The sequence below is a fragment of the Ursus maritimus genome, unplaced genomic scaffold, assembly GCF_017311325.1.
Source record: "Ursus maritimus isolate PB19 unplaced genomic scaffold, ASM1731132v1 scaffold_7, whole genome shotgun sequence".
NCBI lineage: Eukaryota > Metazoa > Chordata > Mammalia > Carnivora > Ursidae > Ursus > Ursus maritimus.
The window spans coordinates 26,268,798-26,287,006 of NW_024426885.1; the positions used below are offsets into that span (position 1 = coordinate 26,268,798).

General features: G+C 47.3%; 2 protein-coding genes across 6 annotated transcripts in view; both read right to left on the bottom strand.

The window, feature by feature from the left end:
- Positions 1–996: 996 nt before the first annotated feature.
- NOLC1 (nucleolar and coiled-body phosphoprotein 1) lies at positions 997–12,810 on the bottom strand. Of its 2 annotated transcripts, none has more exons than XM_008709768.2 (13): positions 12,634–12,810; positions 9,848–9,903; positions 9,597–9,736; positions 9,356–9,486; positions 7,243–7,408; positions 5,429–5,559; positions 5,176–5,314; positions 4,656–4,784; positions 4,350–4,460; positions 3,621–4,262; positions 3,331–3,437; positions 2,883–2,975; positions 997–2,731 (listed from the first exon to the last, which is right to left on the bottom strand). In XM_008709768.2, the coding sequence occupies exons 1-13, from the start codon at positions 12,751–12,753 to the stop codon at positions 2,573–2,575; spliced, it is 2,124 nt and encodes a 707-aa protein (XP_008707990.1). In that variant the 5' UTR covers positions 12,754–12,810; the 3' UTR covers positions 997–2,572. The 2 variants fall into 2 exon arrangements, with proteins under 2 accessions (XP_008707990.1, XP_008707928.1); XM_008709706.2 differs by having other exon boundaries at positions 9,597–9,739.
- A 1,820-nt stretch (positions 12,811–14,630) lies between these two features.
- Positions 14,631–18,209, bottom strand: part of PPRC1 (PPARG related coactivator 1) — a 14,341-nt gene continuing 10,762 nt past the window's right edge. For 3 of the 4 annotated variants that reach the window (XM_040624412.1, XM_040624411.1, XM_008709616.2), the window contains exons 9-14: positions 17,081–17,804; positions 15,989–16,132; positions 15,812–15,878; positions 15,572–15,693; positions 15,175–15,326; positions 14,631–14,883 (exon numbers count right to left, since the gene is read on the bottom strand). In XM_040624412.1, the coding sequence (XP_040480346.1) occupies positions 14,780–14,883; positions 15,175–15,326; positions 15,572–15,693; positions 15,812–15,878; positions 15,989–16,132; positions 17,081–17,804 (1,313 nt within the window). In that variant the 3' untranslated portion in view covers positions 14,631–14,779. The remainder of the gene's footprint in view (positions 14,884–15,174; positions 15,327–15,571; positions 15,694–15,811; positions 15,879–15,988; positions 16,133–17,080; positions 17,805–18,209) is intronic. The other variant, XM_040624413.1, reaches the window with a different exon arrangement.

Here is an 18,209-nt window from a genome sequence, read left to right on the forward strand (position 1 = left end):
AGCTTAAAAAAATAAAATCCTAACACCCAGCCTCCACCAGAGAGCACCAGGGTCTGACTCAGCTAGGATGGGATGGGCCCTTGGGTGTACTTTTTGTTTTTAAAGAGAGAGAGCATGAGTTGGGGGTGGGGCACAGGGAGAGGGAGAAGCAGGCTCCTCGCTGAGCAGGGAGCCCGATGCAGGGCTGGAGCCCAGGACCTTGAGATCATGACCTGAGCTGAAGGCAGATGCTTAACCGACTGAGCCACCCAGGCACCCCGGATACCAGTATTTTTCAAAGTTTCCCAGATGATTCTACTTTTCAGCCAGTGTTGTGAAATCACTGATTTAGACCAGGAATTAGCAAACGTTTTCCATAGAGGGCCAGTTAGTAAATACTGCAGGCCTTGTGAGCCACATAAAGTCAGCCACATATTCTTTCAAGCACTTTTAAAATGTAGGGGCGCCTGGGTGGCACAGTCGTTGGGCGTCTGCCTTCGGTTCAGGGTGTGATCCCAGCGTTCTGGGATCGAGCCCCACATCAGACTCCTCTGCTAGGAGCCTGCTTCTTCCTCTCCCACTCCCCCAGCTGTGTTCCCTCTCTTGCTGGCTGTCTGTGTCAAATAAATAAATAAAAATAAAAAATAAAAAAAAAATAATAAAATAAAATGTAAAAAACCAAGCCCCATATTGGGTGTAGTGCCTACTTAAAAAGACATAAATAAAATTAAAATGTAGAAATCATTCTTAGCACCTCAGCATTACAAAACAAGCGGTGGGCTGGACTCACCCATAGGCCAGTCTGCCAACCCCCTAGTTTAGACTATGCACCATCTGGACTATGGCCTGGACAGGGCACCATGAGACAAAGTATGGCCAAGAAAAGCCAGCAAGCTGTTGCGAAGAAGGTTCTGCAGTGAACTCACAGGTCTCACTCCAGCCCTCTAACTGGCACCCAGGTTGTTCTGGTTTGAGGAGGTGGGAGGGCTTTGGACTCACAATAAAAAACTCCCAAGACACATTATAAACCAGCCAGTTTATTATTTTATAGTGAGACGGGTAACTTTTCCCATGTAGACTGATGTACCTATGCCGGCAGGAACGGTGCATGTTTTTCCTAGAGGCAGTTACATGGAAAACTAACTTATTATCAAGTTACTTAGCAAGTATGGAATCCAAACACGGGGAGGCTAATCTTAAAACCTGCACCTCCCTCATCCATGAAGCTAGGGCACACTCTCCCACCACAGGAATAGCCCCAGCCTCCAGAGTCTGCTGTTGCCTCTTCCCTCCCCATCTTGCTCTGGCCAAGCACTATTGTCTCCTACAGCTTTATGACCAGCCAACTTGGCCTCAGAGTCGTTACTTCTGCTCACTGGTTTTTACCATTACCTTCACTGTTACTCACAGTTAAGGTTCTGTAAGGGGTACATCAACTGCTCCCATGTTCCAACTACAAAACAGAATAATCTTGTTGGGAGGCTCTCCCAACCCCACCTTACTCAAGTTTTACCACCTAATATGCTTTGTAAAGGTTCTTCCCATTTATTAGCACATACACAGGGGTTACCTATAAATTCGCCTAACGTAATCTAATTCTTACTGAAGACTGAGGTTTTTAATTATAGTTTTTATTCTTTCATTTTCTTGATCAGTGATTTCCAACCACGTAGGAGCTAATGAAACTAATTTTGTATCACCACTGTTACTAAAACAGAAATGCCAAGTGATACGTACTTTTCAGATTATCACGTTATTTTGTTCTCTAAAATGTAAAAAAACAAGAAAATGCAGTCCTCAATTTAGTACTATTAAGGGTCATCAAAAAAGTCTCTGAACAATAGAAAAGTTTATGCTTTCAAATTAAAAAACTAAACATGTATTGCAAACGTTAGATGTTAAAATTACAGAAAACAAAATATTCAGACTAACCCCATGGCATTCACACTACACCAGAATTCTGCCTGTAACAAAAGTGAATTTTATCCCAAAAAGTAGTGAAGTCCATGCTCGCTGAAAACATCAGTCCTAAACCCCACAAAAGAGGATGAACTACACAGTGCATGCTTAGCAAACATATACATTAGCCATTCTTAACTGCCCCTTCCCAAAGCTGTGAGGCGTAGGACGGATGAAATGTGCACTATAGGCACAACTCTCCAATTAGAAAAACTCATAATGTGACCTATACTACGTCTTGGGCAATAGCTAAGATTTTATCTGTGGGAACCCACCTGTGAAATCACAACAAAAATCAACAGGAAATGATTTAATATAAAATATACAAATTTCTCAGTGTGAGGACTTCCACAGAACAGGGAGAAGGGAATGACAACTAAAATTTTTCTTTTTTTAAAAAAAGAACACTCCCCTGATGTTGTCCTTGCTACTCAACACTCAAGAACAAAGCTGTACAAAACCGCGAGCACAGAAAAGGACAGAGAGGATGTTGCGACGCAAAGTCTTCAGACCCATTCTAAACTGCTGTCCCCACCAAGACCCTTCCTTAATAGAGCTGAGGCTCCCCCAGGCCCACTAGGGAAAGCGCGTGGTCTCGGATCATCACCCCTGCTTCGCCCCAGACGGCCCCAGGTCACTCGCTGTCAAACTTAATGGAATTGACCTGGACAGAGATGGAGCCTCCCCGGTAGCTGCCCCGCTTCTTCTTGGTTTTCTCATGCCGGAACGATTTGCCTTTGGTGAACTTCAGAACCTGATTGGCGCGCTCCCCCCAGTCTCCAGCTGCACCCCGCTGGTAATCAGAGAGAAGTGGTTAATACACAGAAGGACAACACCAAGGCCCTGTTACTTTCTTCTCCCTGCTCAACAGGCAACCTGAACCAAAAAGCTGCCCTCTCTTCCACCCATCCCCCTTAAGAATGGCAAACACCCTCTCCCCTTACCTTGGCATCAAAGGAATTATCTGCCACTCGAGCATCTACCTCAATTTCCTCCTCCCTGATCCTTCGGAATGGGGATGATGCCCTTTTTTCTCCCTGGAGAAGAATGAAGTTAAGAAATAAATTAAAGACGGAGTAGCCATTTAACAGCAAAGCCCTCCTTAGCTACACATGGGCACAAGTGCCAGGCCAGGCAGAGAGTTGTCAAGATGATCCCAAATTTTTCTTTCTAGTCTTTGTTTTTTTTTTTTTTTAAATGATTGATTGATTGAGGGAGGCAGAGGGAGAGAACCTCTCTGTGCACAGAGCCCTATGCCGGGCTTGATCTCACAACCGTGAGATCATAACCTGAGAGGAAATCAAGGGTCGGACGCTTAACCAACTGAGCCACCCAGGTGCTCCTTTCTACTCTTTAAAGGCTGGTTCCCGAGAAGAAAATAACATAACTTACTTTTTTCCTTTTTGGAAACGTGTTGGGGGTCTGCGGCTTTATCTTCTTGGCTTGAGGCGTCTCCGCCTCCTTGGCAGCCTCGTTCTGCTTCCGCTTCTTTCCTGAAGCTACAAAACAAAAATCCAAATTCAGGAGACCAGTTTCCTGTTCCTTCTCCTGGGTTCCCACACCAAGGGCATATAACTGGAAGCCTAACTGTGGGCCTCCTCTCCTACCCCATTCCCCAAGTGTATATATACCACCCGTATTTGGGGGAACAAACCAAGGAGGCAGATTCTTTGGATACAGACCTGGCTTAGAAACTGCTACTGCTGCTTTTTTCTTTTCTTCTTCTTCCTCATTGCTATCCCTGTCTGCTTTTCCATTCTGGGTAGTCAGTGCAGAGGTCCCATTGGTCTTGAGAGCTTGTGGCCTTACAGTGCCCTTGCCTTTAGGCTTCTCCTCCTCTTCTTCCTCACTGGAATCATCAGAGGAAGAACTGCTGCTGCTCTCGGCCTTTGCTTTCTTTGTGGAAGTTGCCTTGGAAGAGGCTACAACTCCCGCAGCCTTCTGTGGCTTCTTTTTAACTGGGGATTTTGACATCTTTTCCTTCTCTTCCTCACTGCTAGAACTATCTGAATCAGAGCTGCTGTCCCCACCACCTGGAGAGGCCTGTTTGGCAGGCAAAGATGGAGCTGCTTTGGCCGCTGCCTTGGACTTGGGGGTGACCACAGTCTTCTTTGTCTTTTCCTCTTCACTAGAACTGCTCTCCTCCTCGCTGGAGCTGCTATCAGCCTTTCTGGTTAGAGGCTTCTGGCCACTACCTACAGGTTGCTTGGGAGCTGTGGCTGGTTTAGCTGCAAGTTGCTTGGGAGTGGCATCTGGCCTACTTGGTAGATTCTTAGCGGTACTGGTTGACTTGGAAGGAGCTTCATCCTCAGAACTGTCAGAGTCTAGACAGAGAGCAAAGAATAAATAGAAATCAGGCTGAAGAGAGCCCCTGGAGCTCCCACTGCCTTGAAGGCCTCCATATGCCTCACCTGAGCTGTCTGAAGAGCTCTCTGGCGCTTTCTTTGCTGGAACTGGTTTAGTAGTTGCTTTAGAGAGGACTGCCTTAGCTGGCGGTTTCTTTTCTTCCTCAGAACTTGAATCTGGAGAGAACCTACGGCATTAGGCTGGGACCAGAGTCCCAACCAACCAAAAGCAATAAAAAGGAGGATGCAAAGACCCACACAGAAACTTAAGCCCTGTCTTGCTTCAGTGAAAAACAAAAGGCATAGAGGCATTTCTGCCTTTTATATTCCTCATGTATTCCCCAGACCCATTCTCCACGGGTGGGGACTCACCAGACTCATCGCTGCTGTCCTCACTGCTCTCCACAGGCTGTTTCTTCTCTGCAGCTTTCTTGGGAGCCTGGGTTCCCAGGGACTTCTTGGATGGGGGAGCAGAAGGCGGGGGAACTGAACTATAGGGACCTGTTTAAAAAAGACAAGTGTCAGGGTGCCTGGGTGACTCAGTCAGTTAAGCATCTATCTTCAGCTCAGGTCATGATCCCAGAGTCCTGGGATGGAGCCCCACATTGGGCTCCCTGCTCAGTGGAGAGCCTGCTTCTCCCTCTCCTTCTGCTATTTCCCCCTGCTTATGACAACTGCACACGCTCTCTCTCTCTGTGAAATAAATAAATAAGAGCTTAAAAAAAAAAAAAAAAAAAAGACAAGTGTTGTGGTGGGGCTCCATGCTCAGCAGGAAGTCTGCTTGGGATTCTCTCCCTTTCCTCTGCCTCTCCCGCTGCCCCCACCCTGCCTGCATGCTCACTCATGCTCTCTAAAAAACAAATAAATCAATCTTTAAAAAAAAGTACTTCACCTGGTTTTTTCTTCATGGGTTTTTTCTGCTCTTCCTCCTCCTCCTCACTAGAGGAGTCCTCACTGCTGGAACTCTTTTGGGTAGGGGCAGCCGCTGCTTTCACTGGGGCCTTGGCCACCACTTGCTTTTTAGGTACAGTCTGCATCATACAGAGAAAATTAGTTATCACAGTATAAGGCTGGTCCAACTAATCTTGCCAGGAAGTGGAGACACCCCCCCACCCCACCTCCCTGGTAGAAGTTATGGCCCAAACCTTCTTAGGTATGGTTGCTGCCGCCACCTCCTCCTCTGAGTCATCACTGCTGCTGCTGCTGCTGCTGCTGCTGCTCTTAGTGCTGGCTGCTTTACCATTGGCCAGTTTTGGTGCCACCCGAGCTGGTGTACCTATGAAGGAAAAAAAAATAGAGTAAGAAGTATCAAGGCCTTACTGGACCACTGAAACCTGTTAGCTCAGAACTTAGGAGTTTATCAATTCTCTTGCCTTTAGAGCAGGCATGAGGGAGACTGCCATGGTTGACTATCGCAGGATGACTTTCCTGACCAATTTCAAGCATAGACTACCTTTAACAAATGATATGATGTAGTGACACCTGGGTGGTTCAGTCCATTAAGTGTCCGACTCTTGATTTTGGCTCAGGTCATGCTCTCAGGGTCATGGTAGCAAGGCCTGCATTGGGCTCTGGGCTCAGAGGCCAATGTTCGTCCCTCTCACTCTGCACCTCCCCCAGCTCATGTGTGAGCATTCTCTCTCTCTCAAATAAATAAAATCTTAAAAAAAAAAAAAAAAGATATGATGTAAATAATTCAAATGTGCTCTATGAAATCTTTCACTCCAACTTCCTTTTTTTTATATATAATTTTTATTTTGTTATATTAGTCACTATACAGTACATCCCCAGTTTTTGATGCAATGTTCCATGATTCATTATTTGCATGTAACACCCAGTGCACCATGCAATATGTGCCCTCCTCAATACCCATCACCGGCCTATCCCAATCCCCCACCCCCCTTCTTTCACTCCAACTTCCATTCAGACAAGCTCCTATAAACCATAACCTGTCATCACAACATTACAGAAAAAAGTTTAAATTCTCACATGTCCGATGGAGTGAATGCATAGGAGAAATGATGGCAATGAAAAGCAAAGGACAGATGTACAAGTGGTCATAACAGAATGGCATTTGTGGGAATGTAAATCATCTATGAAATGAACAAGAATGGCAAACAGATACTTTTAAAAAATTTTTTTAGGGGTGCCTGGTGGCTCAATCAGTTAAGTGTCTGCTTTCAGCTCAGGTCATGATCTCAGCATCCTGGACTGAGCCCCACATAGGGCTCCCTGCTCAGCAAGAAGCCTGCGAGCAGGGAGCCTGCTTCTCCCTCTCCTCCCTGCTCTTGCTCTCTCTCGCTGTCTCTCTCAAATAAATAAATAAATTCTTTAAGAGAAGATAAATTAAAAAAAAAAGATTAACTTATTTGAGAGAGAGAGAAAGAAAGAGCCCACAAGACTGGGGGAGGGGGAGGGGGAGAGGGAGAGAGAGAGATTCCTCAAGCAGACTCTCTGCTGAGTGGAGCCCAACATGGGGCTCAATCCCATGACCCTGGGATCAGGACCCAAGCTGAAATCAAGAGTCTGACACCCAACCAACTGACCCACCCAGGTGCCTCTGGATACCATTTTTAAAAACACATTCTTCCTCATTGCAGACTGTTTCTCTAGTTACTAACCCCTAATTATGAAATCTTCCACTTATAAAAAGCCTCTCTAAGGGAAAAAAAAAAGAGAGAGATACTAATCAATACTTCTAGCTCAACAACCACTGCCATTTCACCCCTATGCTGAATGAGAATTTTTTTTTGCGAGAGAGAGAGAATCTTAAACAGGCTCCATGCCCAGCATGGAACCCAACACAGGGCTCCATCCCAGGACCCGGAGATCATGACCTGAGCTGTAGGCAGCAGCTCAACTGACTGAGCCACCCAGGTGCCCCTGAAAGAGCAATTTTAATACCAGTCCCCAGAGCAAGCTAGTCCCCAGCCTGGCCTCTTGGGAATAGAAATAGTACCTGGTTTGGCTGAGGCTTTAGTCTGAGCTTTAGCTACCACAGGTGTTGTCTTTGGCTTCTGGTTCTTTGGTGACTCATCTTCTGAGCTTGAGTCTGAATCAGAATCAGAGCTCTTGGCCTTCTTAGGAGGAGCTTTGACTGCCTTGGGTTGGGGCTTAACTCCCTTCTGTGAGGAAACACACAATGAGGAGAATCAGCAAGAGGTTCTGGGTACCCAAAGGACATCCTAAGGTAGAAACCATCCTAGACTACTTTTAATTTTTAGGAGCTAATGGAGCAGTAACAGCAAAGGAAAGCTGAGCAAGACAACATCTGAGGGCTCCTAACTGACTTAGTTGGTAGAGATCCAGCTCTTGATCTTGGGGTCATGAGTTCAAGCACCATGTGTGACATAGAGTGTGCTTAAGAAAAAAAAAAAGATAGGGGCGCCTGGGTGGCACAGCGGTTGGGCGTCTGCCTTCGGCTCAGGGCGTGATCCTGGCGTTATGGGATCGAGCCCCACATCAGGCTCTTCCGCTATGAGCCTGCTTCTTCCTCTCCCACTCCCCCTGCTTGTGTTCCCTCTCTCGCTGGCTGTCTCTCTCTGTCGAATAAATAAATAAAATCTTTAAAAAAAAAAAAAAAAAAAAAAGAAAGAAAGAAAAAAAAAAGATAAGAGGGGAGGGGGGTGGGGGAATGGGATAGACCGGTGATGGGTAGTAAGGAGGGCACGTATTGCATGGTGCACTGGGTGTTATACACAACTAATGAATCATTGAGCCTTACATCGGAAACCGGGGATGTACTGTATGGTGACTAACATAATATAATAAAAAATCATAAAAAAAAAAAAAAAAGAAAAAAGAAAAAAAAAGATAGCATCTGGAAAGGGCATCAAATTCTTCATAAGAAACAAAAATATTGGGGCGCCTGGCTGGCTCAGTGGGTAGAGCATGCAACTCAATCTTGGGGTTATGAGTTTGAGTCCCACACTGGGTACAGAGATTACTTAAAAATAATTTAAAAATCTTAAGAGGGGTTCCTGGGTGGCTCAGCCGTTAAGCATCTGCCTTCGGCTTGGGAAGGCAGGAAGCCTGCTTCTCCCTCTCACACTCCCCTTGCTTGTGTTCCCTCTCTCGCTGTCTCTCTCTGTCAAGTAAATAAATAAAATCTTAAAAAAAAAAAAATCTTAAGAAAAAGGAAAGGAAGGAAGGAAGGAAGGAAGGAAGAAAGGAGGGAGGGAGGAAGAAAGAGGGACTCCTGGGTGGTTCAGTCAGTTAAGTATCTACCTTCAGCTCAGGTTATGATCTCAGGGTCCTGGGATTGAGGTCCATGTCGGGCTCCCTATTCAATGGGGAGTCTAATTCTCCCTCTGCTCCCCCCATGTGCATGCATGCACATTCTCTCTCAATAAATAAAATATTTTTTAAAAAAAAGAAAGAAAAATTCAACCCTGTCCCTGCCATTCCCTACTTAGAGCTCCCAATACCTGTCTACAAAACATACTCTTACTCTTGATATCTTAGACAGTGTCCCAGAGAAACCTAATACCACCTGGGAAACAGAATGGGTTCCTCTAGATTCAGAGTGCAACTTAACCCTCACATATCCTTTCCAAACTTCATACTTCTCTATTTTCTCCTCCATGGTCACCTGTTATATATTTTATTTATTTATTTATTTATTTATTTATTTATTTATTTATTTATTTAAAGATTCATTTTAGTTTAAAGAGAGAGGGCACATGTGCGCTCACACACACTTGGGAGTAGGGGGAGGCACAGAGGGAGACGGAGGCAGAGAAGCAGACTCCCTGCTGAGCAGAGAGCCCAACTGGGGCTCAATCCCAGGACCCTGAGATCACGACCTAAGCCAAAACCAAGAGTGGGAGGCTTAAACGACTGAGGCGCCCCTTATTTATTTTTTTAAGTAATCTCCACACCCAACATGGGGCTCAAACTTATAACACTGAAATCAAGAGTCCCATCCTCTACTGACTGAGTCAGCCAGGCACGCCCCCCAGTCACCTGTTATACACCCACTGCCATCCCCTGCTTCCAAGCTACAAGCCAGGACTTTAGGTTTCTTCTTTCTAATCCCTTAAACAACTTCTTTCCCCCCCAAAGTTACAAACCTGAACAGGCTTTTTCTTCGTGTCTTCGTCCTCCTCCTCATCACTGGATTCTTCACTGCTGCTGCTCTCTGATGCTTTGGCTGCAGCCTTTCCAGGATGCTGTGGCAAACTGGCCCGCTTGGCAAGTACAACTGAACAAAAAAACCACAGACCCCAGTGAGAATCAACCATGTGGTACATACAGGCAGGCTACAAATCCCTTTCTGTGAACCACTAACCCCAACTCCCTGCCCAGCCTTACCAGCTTTCTTAGCTGGAGGCCCTTGGGCTTTTTCCTCCTCACTGCTGTCCTCACTGCTGTCACTGGAGGAAGTCTTCTTCTTAGCCTTCTTAGTCACTGGTCCATTTGCCTGTAATTTCCGCTTTGGGGCCTTGGTGGACCTGCTGAGGTAGATGAGGCTAACTTTTGGGGGATCAGGACCTTTCCACATCAAGGAACACAGCCCAACTCCTTGGGGGAAAAATAGTTACAGTGATACAGGGAAGACTTACTTGAGCCAGAAGCTGTAGATGTCCAAGAGAGAAGAGGCGTTGGCGTCCTGTTGGGTCTACAGGAGAAAAAAAGAACTTAGTAGGAAAATTTTATCCTAGTTGTTCTAGAGGGAAATTAGATTTTATTTTATTCTCTCTTCGAAAGTGACCTACTTTGGGGTACCTGGTGGCTCAGTCAGTTAACTGTCTGCCTTCAGCTCAGGTCATGATGTCAGGTCCTGGGATGGAGCCCTACCTACATCAGGCTCCCTGCTCAGCAGGGAGTCTGCTTCTCCCTCTCCCCCCTGCTTGTGCTCACTTGCTCGCTCTCTCTCTTTCAAATAAATAAACAAAATCTTAAAAAAAAAAAAAAAAGTGACCTCTTTTATAATTGCTATATTTGGTATAAATGTTACATCTTTGTAAGGCTTTTCCTACTTGCAAAGATTATGAGAAAACCTATTTATGTACTTCCCAATTTCTGACATAGAAGACTTGGGCTACTCCTACAGTTTCTGTCACCATCTATCCCCAGTCAATCCTATTTATCAAAGCCTTTTAAAAAAATGTGCTTTCCCAGGGTGCCTGGGTGGCTCAGTCGGTTAAGCGTCTGCCTTTGGCTCAGGTCATGATCCTGGGGTCCTGGGATCCCGCCCAGTGACAGGTTCCCTGCTCAGTGGGGAGTCTACATCTCTCTCTCTTTGCCCCTGCTCCTCTTGTGCTCACGTGTCCATGTGCTCTCTCTCTCTCTCAAAGATAAAATATTTTATAAAAATATGCTTTCCCGGGGCGCCTGGGTAGTGCAGTCGTTAAGCGTCTGCCTTTGGCTCAGGGCGTGATCCGGGCGTTCCGGGATCGAGTCCCACATCAGGCTCCTCTGCTGGGAGCCTGCTTCTTCCTCTCCCACTCCCCTGCTGTGTTCCCTCTCTCGCTGGCTGTCTCTCTGTCACATAAATAAATAAAATCTTTAAAAAAAAAAAAAAGTGCTTTCCCTTTACTCCAGCAATGCATTGTCTAGGAATTCATCTTTACCCATGAAACAAGGACACAAACATTAACAGAAGAGGGCATTTTCTGCAATGTGGTTCATAATACCAAATCACTGGAAACCATCCTCCAATACTGGTTAAAAAGCTAAGTTACAAACTCAGTACAAAATTTCATTCAGCTATTAATTACACTGATACACATTACTAGTTGATGCAAAAAAATGGCAAAGCATTACAGTACCTATAGGCTCAGAGTTAGATGTGTACAGATGTGAAACTCACTTCTGCCTGTTATTACTGTGTGATCATGAGCAGATTACTTAAATCTTTCTGAGACCGTTTACTTCTCTATAACATGGAGATAATATATCTTATTAAGCTGTTGAGAGAATGAGAGATAATGCGTACAAAAAACTGAGCATCTGGAAATACCAGCTCGTCCTTAGTAAGCCTTCCAGAAAGATTAGTTTTTGTCACATAAAAAAATCCTGATTCTGAAAGGCCCAATTCCATCCAGCACACTGTGAAAATACTTTTTGCAGCCTTCCTAATGGTCAACGCAAAAATAGTTCCAATATGAAAGCAGCTGTAGGAGATCACATGGCAGGCCATCCCAGCTTAAGAAGTCCTTTCTGAAGCTAATTTGATTCTGTCCTTGTGCAGCCTGATTCTGCCACAAAGAACAAACTTATCTTCTTAGTCAAAGGCTAAGACTGTCAAAGACTACACTCTACCCTCTCTCAAGATGTTTTCCCATACATCACGATTTTTTTTAAAGATTTTATCTATTCATTTGACAGAGAGCGAGCAAGCACAAGCAAGGGGAGGGAAAGAGGGAAAGGGAGAAGCAGGCTCCCCACTGAGCAGAGAGCCCAAAGTGGGGCTTGATCCCAGGACACTGAGATCATGACCTGAGTCAAGGCAGACACTTAACCAACTGAGCCACACAGGCGCCCCATGACTGCTTTTCTTGAGAGATTCCAAACCTTTCATAGTCCTAGTCCACTTTTTACATGTGCTTGGAACATCCTAAATTACCATAACTATTTCACTCACTGATGCTTCCTGAGCACCAAGCACTGGGATTGCCACTTCATATTTATCATGTTACTGAAATTCACAAAAACCTTATAAAGTGGATGACGGCATCCCCCGTAGGAATAGAAACAAACTCAGAGAGGTTCAGCAAGCTGTTCAGGTTATACATCTTAAGAAGTAACAGAGCCTGGTCCCAAATCTATATGTGTTTGATTCCACAAGTCAAAGATCCAAGCCCATTGCTTGGTAGAGCTATGATGCTCAATCCTGCTTTGGTATACCTAAAAGCAGAACCTTGCCTCTACTCTCTTTCACTTTCTTCTTTACTAACGAAAATCCCATCCCTCATTTCTAAAGCAATTTTATCTTCGAGTCCCGGGTAAATTCGACTGAGAGTCAAGGTCAAGTCACGCTTTCCATCAGCCAACGTAAAACCCAAGAAGGAACCAAGAGCCTCCAATGCCTCCGGTGGGACACCACGCTCCCTCCTCGCCGCACTCCGCCAGCCACGTGACCTGGGCCACGAGGATCCCACGCTGCCGTCGCTGCACCGCTCAACAGAAAAAAGCAACAAGACTCAACGCTATCTAGTCAGACCTCGTGGGGGACCAGGTGCCGAGACTCCAGGCTCTCGGGTCACCGCCGAGAGCTCGGCACAAAGGCCCCGCAGATAGTGGATTGGCGGACCCTAGAGACCTCGGTACGCAGAAACCTAAACCTGTCAGGGCCCAAAGACCTGTGGTCATCCCACCCCAGCCCTTGTCCCAAGCCCGCACTCACAGCGCCTGTTGCCTTGGCGAATTTATTGGCCACCTCCGAGAGCTGGTTATCGCGCAGAAAGCCGAGCACGAGCGGATATAGGTCGCTGGGAACCACGCGGCGCAAGCCGGCGTCCGCCATCCTCCGGGCAATACGCGTCACTACCGTTGCCGACGCTCACGATTCAGGAACTCGGGAACCCGGAGGGGTGAGGGCGGGCCTTGTGACGTCATCGCGCGACGCGGGCGCACAGCGGAAGGGGCGGGCACACTCCACAGGGCAGTCCCGCCTCTACTTTGGTGGCAGGATCGAGGCGAAATCTATAAGCTCTTTCCCTTGCCACAAGTGTCGCCATCTTGGTAAGGGCGGAGCCCTCCTTCCACGACCTTGTGAAGGCGGAGCCCTGACGTCACGGGTCACGCCCTCGCCAGTGGCGGGAAAGCTTCAGACTTCCCGCGCCCTTTCAGCTAGAGCCACCTTTTTTTTCAGAGCTGCGGTTTGGAGCCGCAGCTGGGATTCGCATTCCAGAGTAGAGTGGACCGGCGGGCTTGAGCTGTCCTTGGACTCTCTAGACTTGGTCACAGGATCTCCCAAGCACCCCCATTCGCGCCGCCGGCCGATTCCCACCCTCCAATACCCAGAGAGGCCTTATGTCAGATACCGCCCCAACTCCCACCTCTACTAGAGGATCCTTCAGATTTTATCCATGGTTAATAGTGGGTCGACGACCCCTAAAAATGCCCCTTTTTCAATCATGACTTGCCCATGAGACAACCCCTTTCCCCCTTACTTATTCATTAAGCATTAAGTCAGCTCCAAGAAGGGGAAAGCCATTGTGCCCCAACCCTGAGTGAAACGGCAGCAGCACTCTGCAAATCTGTAATCCTGGAAATAACCCTACTATCTCCTGAGTCATAGTCCACACCTGAACTCTCCCTGTGGGAGAACTAGAAAACCCTCCAAATGCCTCTGTCATGAGTATTCAAAAATCAATGCCCAGGCCTGCCAAGTTAATTCCAATTTCTATCACATTTCAGTTCACATTAGCAAACATCAATCCCTTTACCCACTACCCTTTGACTACTTCCCATTAATACCCATCAGGAAAGGTAAGGATCCACTTTCTCGGGGGACATACCTCTCCTTTGTTCTTCTCAAAATAGGCACTCTTCTAGATTTAACTCCTACATCTCCCTCTTTCCCAAAGGTCTATTCACATGCATGCATTCTTCTGAGTACCTGTTGTGTGCATGGCATTGTGCTCAAGCTAAAATGGTACATACATGTACACATAAGCCACAGTTTAGAAAACCTTTTTTTTTTTTTTTAAGATTTTATTTATTTGACACAGAGACAGACAGCCAGCGAGAGAGGGAACACAGCAGGGTGAGTGGGAGAGGAAGAAGCAGGCTCCCAGCGGAGGAGCGATCCCAGAACGCTGGGATCACGCCCTGAGCCGAAGGCAGACACTTACTGACTGCACCACCCAGGCGCCCCTAGAAAACCTTTATTTGGAACAAGTGTGAGCTTCCTCTAGGTCCTTAATGGTAAAATCCCTTCCTTGGGACTGTACCATCAGCATCCCCTTGTTTGAAATGCAGAATCTCAGGCCCCACCCCAGAAGTCAGAATCTGCATTCTAAAAAGATCACCAGATAATTCAAATTCCCTTTTAAAGCCTGAGAAACACTGCCCTAGAAGACTGATTTCACTGACAACACGTACTGAAGAGCAAAGTTTCAAGTCCAATAGGATTTTGCACCTGACCAAAGAGAGGTCCTAGGAACTAAATGGAGGTAACCTGATTGTGTTCAGATTGGAAAAGTGAGTATGTCTGGCACTGGCACCATTAAAAGAAGCACAACAGCACTTGGAATTTTCTCTAGTTCATGTTTATTAGTCTGCATAGTGACTTAGATCTTCCAAACACTGGGGAACCCCTCAGCCCCATCAGAACATAGGAATGCAAGTTAACTTGTTTCGATGCCTGTTATAAAAAATGAATAACCCTTTAAAAAATCTGATTTAACACATTTTTTATTTCACTTTTTTCCATTTCTTTATAAAACAGTCATCTCACTAGCAGCTCTCTCCCCTAAAGTGGGGGAGGGGGGTGGAGGAGGTTGGACACCTCCAAAGAAAAAGGGAAGGGGGAGAAGGGCCCAGGGTTACCTCCTGAGGTTCTTCTGGGCCTGTTTCAACAATGTGTCAAAGTCAAGAGAATCAAATTTGCTCTTTACAGGAGCAGGGTCAAAGTCTTCCCGGTTGGAGTCTATAAAAATAGAGACAGACATCAAGGTCTCTGACAACACTTCCCTACCACAGGGTCCTCAAATAGCCAGCCTCCTCCCACCCCAATAATGGATGGAAATAATATCACCCTGGTTTTAAGTCAAAAAGACGAGAGCCCCCATTTCTCCTCTCATCCCACCCCCTAGGTTCTCTGTGTGTCACATTCAGCATTAAGTCAGCTCCATGAAGGAGAGCCCACTCTCAAAAAGGTTGGGAACCTTTCTGGGGACACTATGAAGTATACCAAAGCCTCAGGGTCTCTTCCACTCACCAAGATCAGAATAGCTTCTCTTGCAGAACTGCCTACGGCCCCCGAAGCAGAGATCAAAGGGCTGTTCATCTGCCTGCCTCAGCTTGTGGCCACTCTCGATGGCTGCAAATGCCTCCTCAGCATAGCGGTAAGTGACGAAGCCGTAGTTGTCACTGGTGAGGAAGATGAGGCAAGGCTAGGATGCCTATCTGAGTACATGCCATGGAGAAGAGATAATTCCCAGGGTACAGAGGGACTGGGGTGGTTCTTCTCATTCCCCAAACGGCCAACCCTCTGACTGTGGGAGTGAAGGTGTCATCCTACATTGCATAGCACACCAGAGCAAGGAGAAAACACAAAGCATCACGGTAGATGAATGGGATAGAAAGGACGTTCTGACCTTAGGGCCCAAGCTTACCCTTGGACACGGAAGTGGATTGTGCACTCCTCAATCTCTCCGAAAACAGAGAACCTCTGTTTCAGTTCTGACCTAGTCATGCGGCCAGGTATCTTCCCAATGAAGACCACTCTTCTCTCCTCCTATGTTGGAACAAGGAAAATTGACACACCATGACCCAGGGCTACCACTGTAGAAGACTCTGCAAGCTCATGGCCCAGGAGCAAGCCCCATCCTCTGAAGACCAGTTCCTCTACTCACTATTGCACGCTCCTTCTGCAGCACTCTCTGCCTTTGGTAATGGTCATGTGAACGGTAAGAGCTGTACCTGACATGAGAAGAAGGTGCCATCAGCCCCCCAAACATTAGATACCGCAAGTCTCAGAACTCTCAGGCATTTGCATCCCAGATGCACGGACTCGCTGATCACATACTCACCGCCGCCTCCTGTCACTTCTCCGTCGGGGGGATGGGGAGCGAGACCGGCTTCGGGAACTGGATGACGAAGTTGAGGAAGATGAAGATGACGAGGAGGAAGAGGAAGAGCATCTTCGGGAACGTCCAGAGGAACTGCAACTGGATCTGGAGGATAAAGGGGCAGGCGGGAATGCTGGGAGTGGTGCAGATCTACTCTACTTACCTCACCTTGACCCCAGCCTTGCCTCCCTGTCAGGAAGCTCAGGCCCAAAGGCAAAGCACAGCAAAAGAGGTCTAGAACTCCACAGACGACCAAACTGAGGCCCTCATGAACTTTAGATGAATCTGGAATGTTTTAGAGTGTTTTGGGACAGATCATAGTTATTTTCAATTATGCAATTAAAAACAAAAATATTTAACAAATCAGTAAGAAAAATAAATGGAGACTCAGAGATAAAGGGCTGGGCCCTAGGTCTTAAAACTAGCTGGGGGTGCCAGGCCTGGGTCTCTGGGTTCCTGCTCCCCTAAAATGTCTCATAGCAGTGCTGTGACCATGGCGTAAAAGGGAGGTGACTTGCTAGACCTGTAGTAGAGATCATTTCTCAAGATGTCATTCTGATTCCAAAACCAAGAATTCTTTGTGAATTAAGCGGGAAAATTTGGGTCTGTTACTGAGAAAAAGGTACTGCTTGAAAATGTATGAGACCATAGTAACAAAGGAACTGTCCAGACTCTTTCCTCAACAGATGATTTGAAGAACTGCCATCAACAACCCACTATCCCACCTTCCGACAGCCCACCAAGTAAACAGCAGAAGTAAGTGATGGATTAAACACGGGTGAGATCCAACCCTAATGATCTCCCCAAAGCAGGAGTCGAGGAAGCAGGAGACCTCAGGGATACCCCAAACTCAAACGGGACAGAAGCTACCTTCTCACAGCTTGCCTCCTTCTATAATTCAAGAAAGGGGGAGAAGACAAAAGCCAAGGACAGAAGTGGAAGCCTCAGGGCCTGAAAGTATCAAACTCAATATGCAAAAGCTTTCAAAGTAAACTGGAGGAGAGCACATGGACTTCCTAAGTGAAGAGGACCTAACAGGCCATCAGAGCTCACCTTCGCCACCTCTTGTGTGGGGGGGAGAGGGACCGGGACCGGGACCGGGATGAGGAAGACGACGATGAGGATGAAGAGGAAGATGCTTCGCTGGTCCGGTTGGACCCAGAGCTGACAGAACGGCTGCTGCGGCCACGGCAGCCCTGCCAGCCCCGGCTTGGGGGGCTGGCTGACCTGCAGGATTTTCGGTAACAGCGCACTGACCGCTGCTTGGCTGAGGGCTCAGGGGGAGTCCTAGTGTTCATGTCATTCCGGCAAGGCGAGGCCTCAGGGGACAGCAAGGCAGATGGGGCGAGGCAAGGAGCTGGGGGATCTGCCTGCTCACTGCTAGTCCTGTGATCAAGTGGCTCCTGGGAGGCAGCTGTGTGTGGGGGCAGGGGGATGACTGGGCCCAGGGACAAGACGGGTTTGATGGTGATGTCCTGATGGCGTTTGACGTTCCATCGGGAGCCCACCTCTGGAATGACTAGGGCAGGCGTCTTTTTGGGGGGAGTCCTGCTCCGGACACAATAGTCATGGTCCCCAGAGCCCACATGGACTGGACTAGGGCCATGGACCCCTTCTTGGAGGCGGGTTGCAGCTGGATGTTTGGCCTCTGTAACTCCTTCAGGCTTCAGGGTTCCCTCCTGGGCGGTAGACTTAGGAGATTTGGCTTTGGCCAGCAGTGAGACAGCAGCCAGGGGCTTCCATAATTGGTGGGGAGGGGTAGCTGGTGGGGTGAGCCCTGTGAGGGGAGGGAGGATGGAGATAGCAGGATGAGATCCGATTCTACACTTCCAAACACTGCGTATATAGGCTCCAGAGACCCCCACCTCATGTCACAAAGTAACCAACAATAGTCAACAGCCCCACTTTTCCCACTGTTGCAACTACTCCTTCCCCCAAGTTCCCATCCTGGGGACGAAGCAACAGAAACGCAGCCAGCTAGGGTACTCCTGAACCCCTCAACCTCTCACTGCCCAAACTTAGCTAGTGACCAGTTCCTGTCCACCTCTCCATTCTTAGACCCAGCCCTCCACCCAGCACTGCCTGAGTTCAGGGCTACATCTTGCCCAGACTCATGTAATCATCTTCCAATGCTCTCCTTCCTCAGGCTTCACGCCCATCTACCCTGTCTTCTCCATTCCTG

What these genes read in the sequence shown, in the direction of transcription:
- NOLC1 (XM_008709706.2), bottom strand. Translation starts at nt 12,753, where the DNA reads ATGGCGGACGCCGGCTTGCGCCGCGTGGTTCCCAGCGACCTATATCCG. An exon ending in CAGCAACCATACCTAAGAAG is followed by an intron (nt 5,315 to 5,428) that starts GTTTGGGCCATA and finishes TGTATGATGCAG; the next exon opens with ACTGTACCTAAAAAGCAAGT. An exon ending in ATAATTCCTTTGATGCCAAG is followed by an intron (nt 2,732 to 2,882) that starts GTAAGGGGAGAG and finishes TCTGATTACCAG; the next exon opens with CGGGGTGCAGCTGGAGACTG.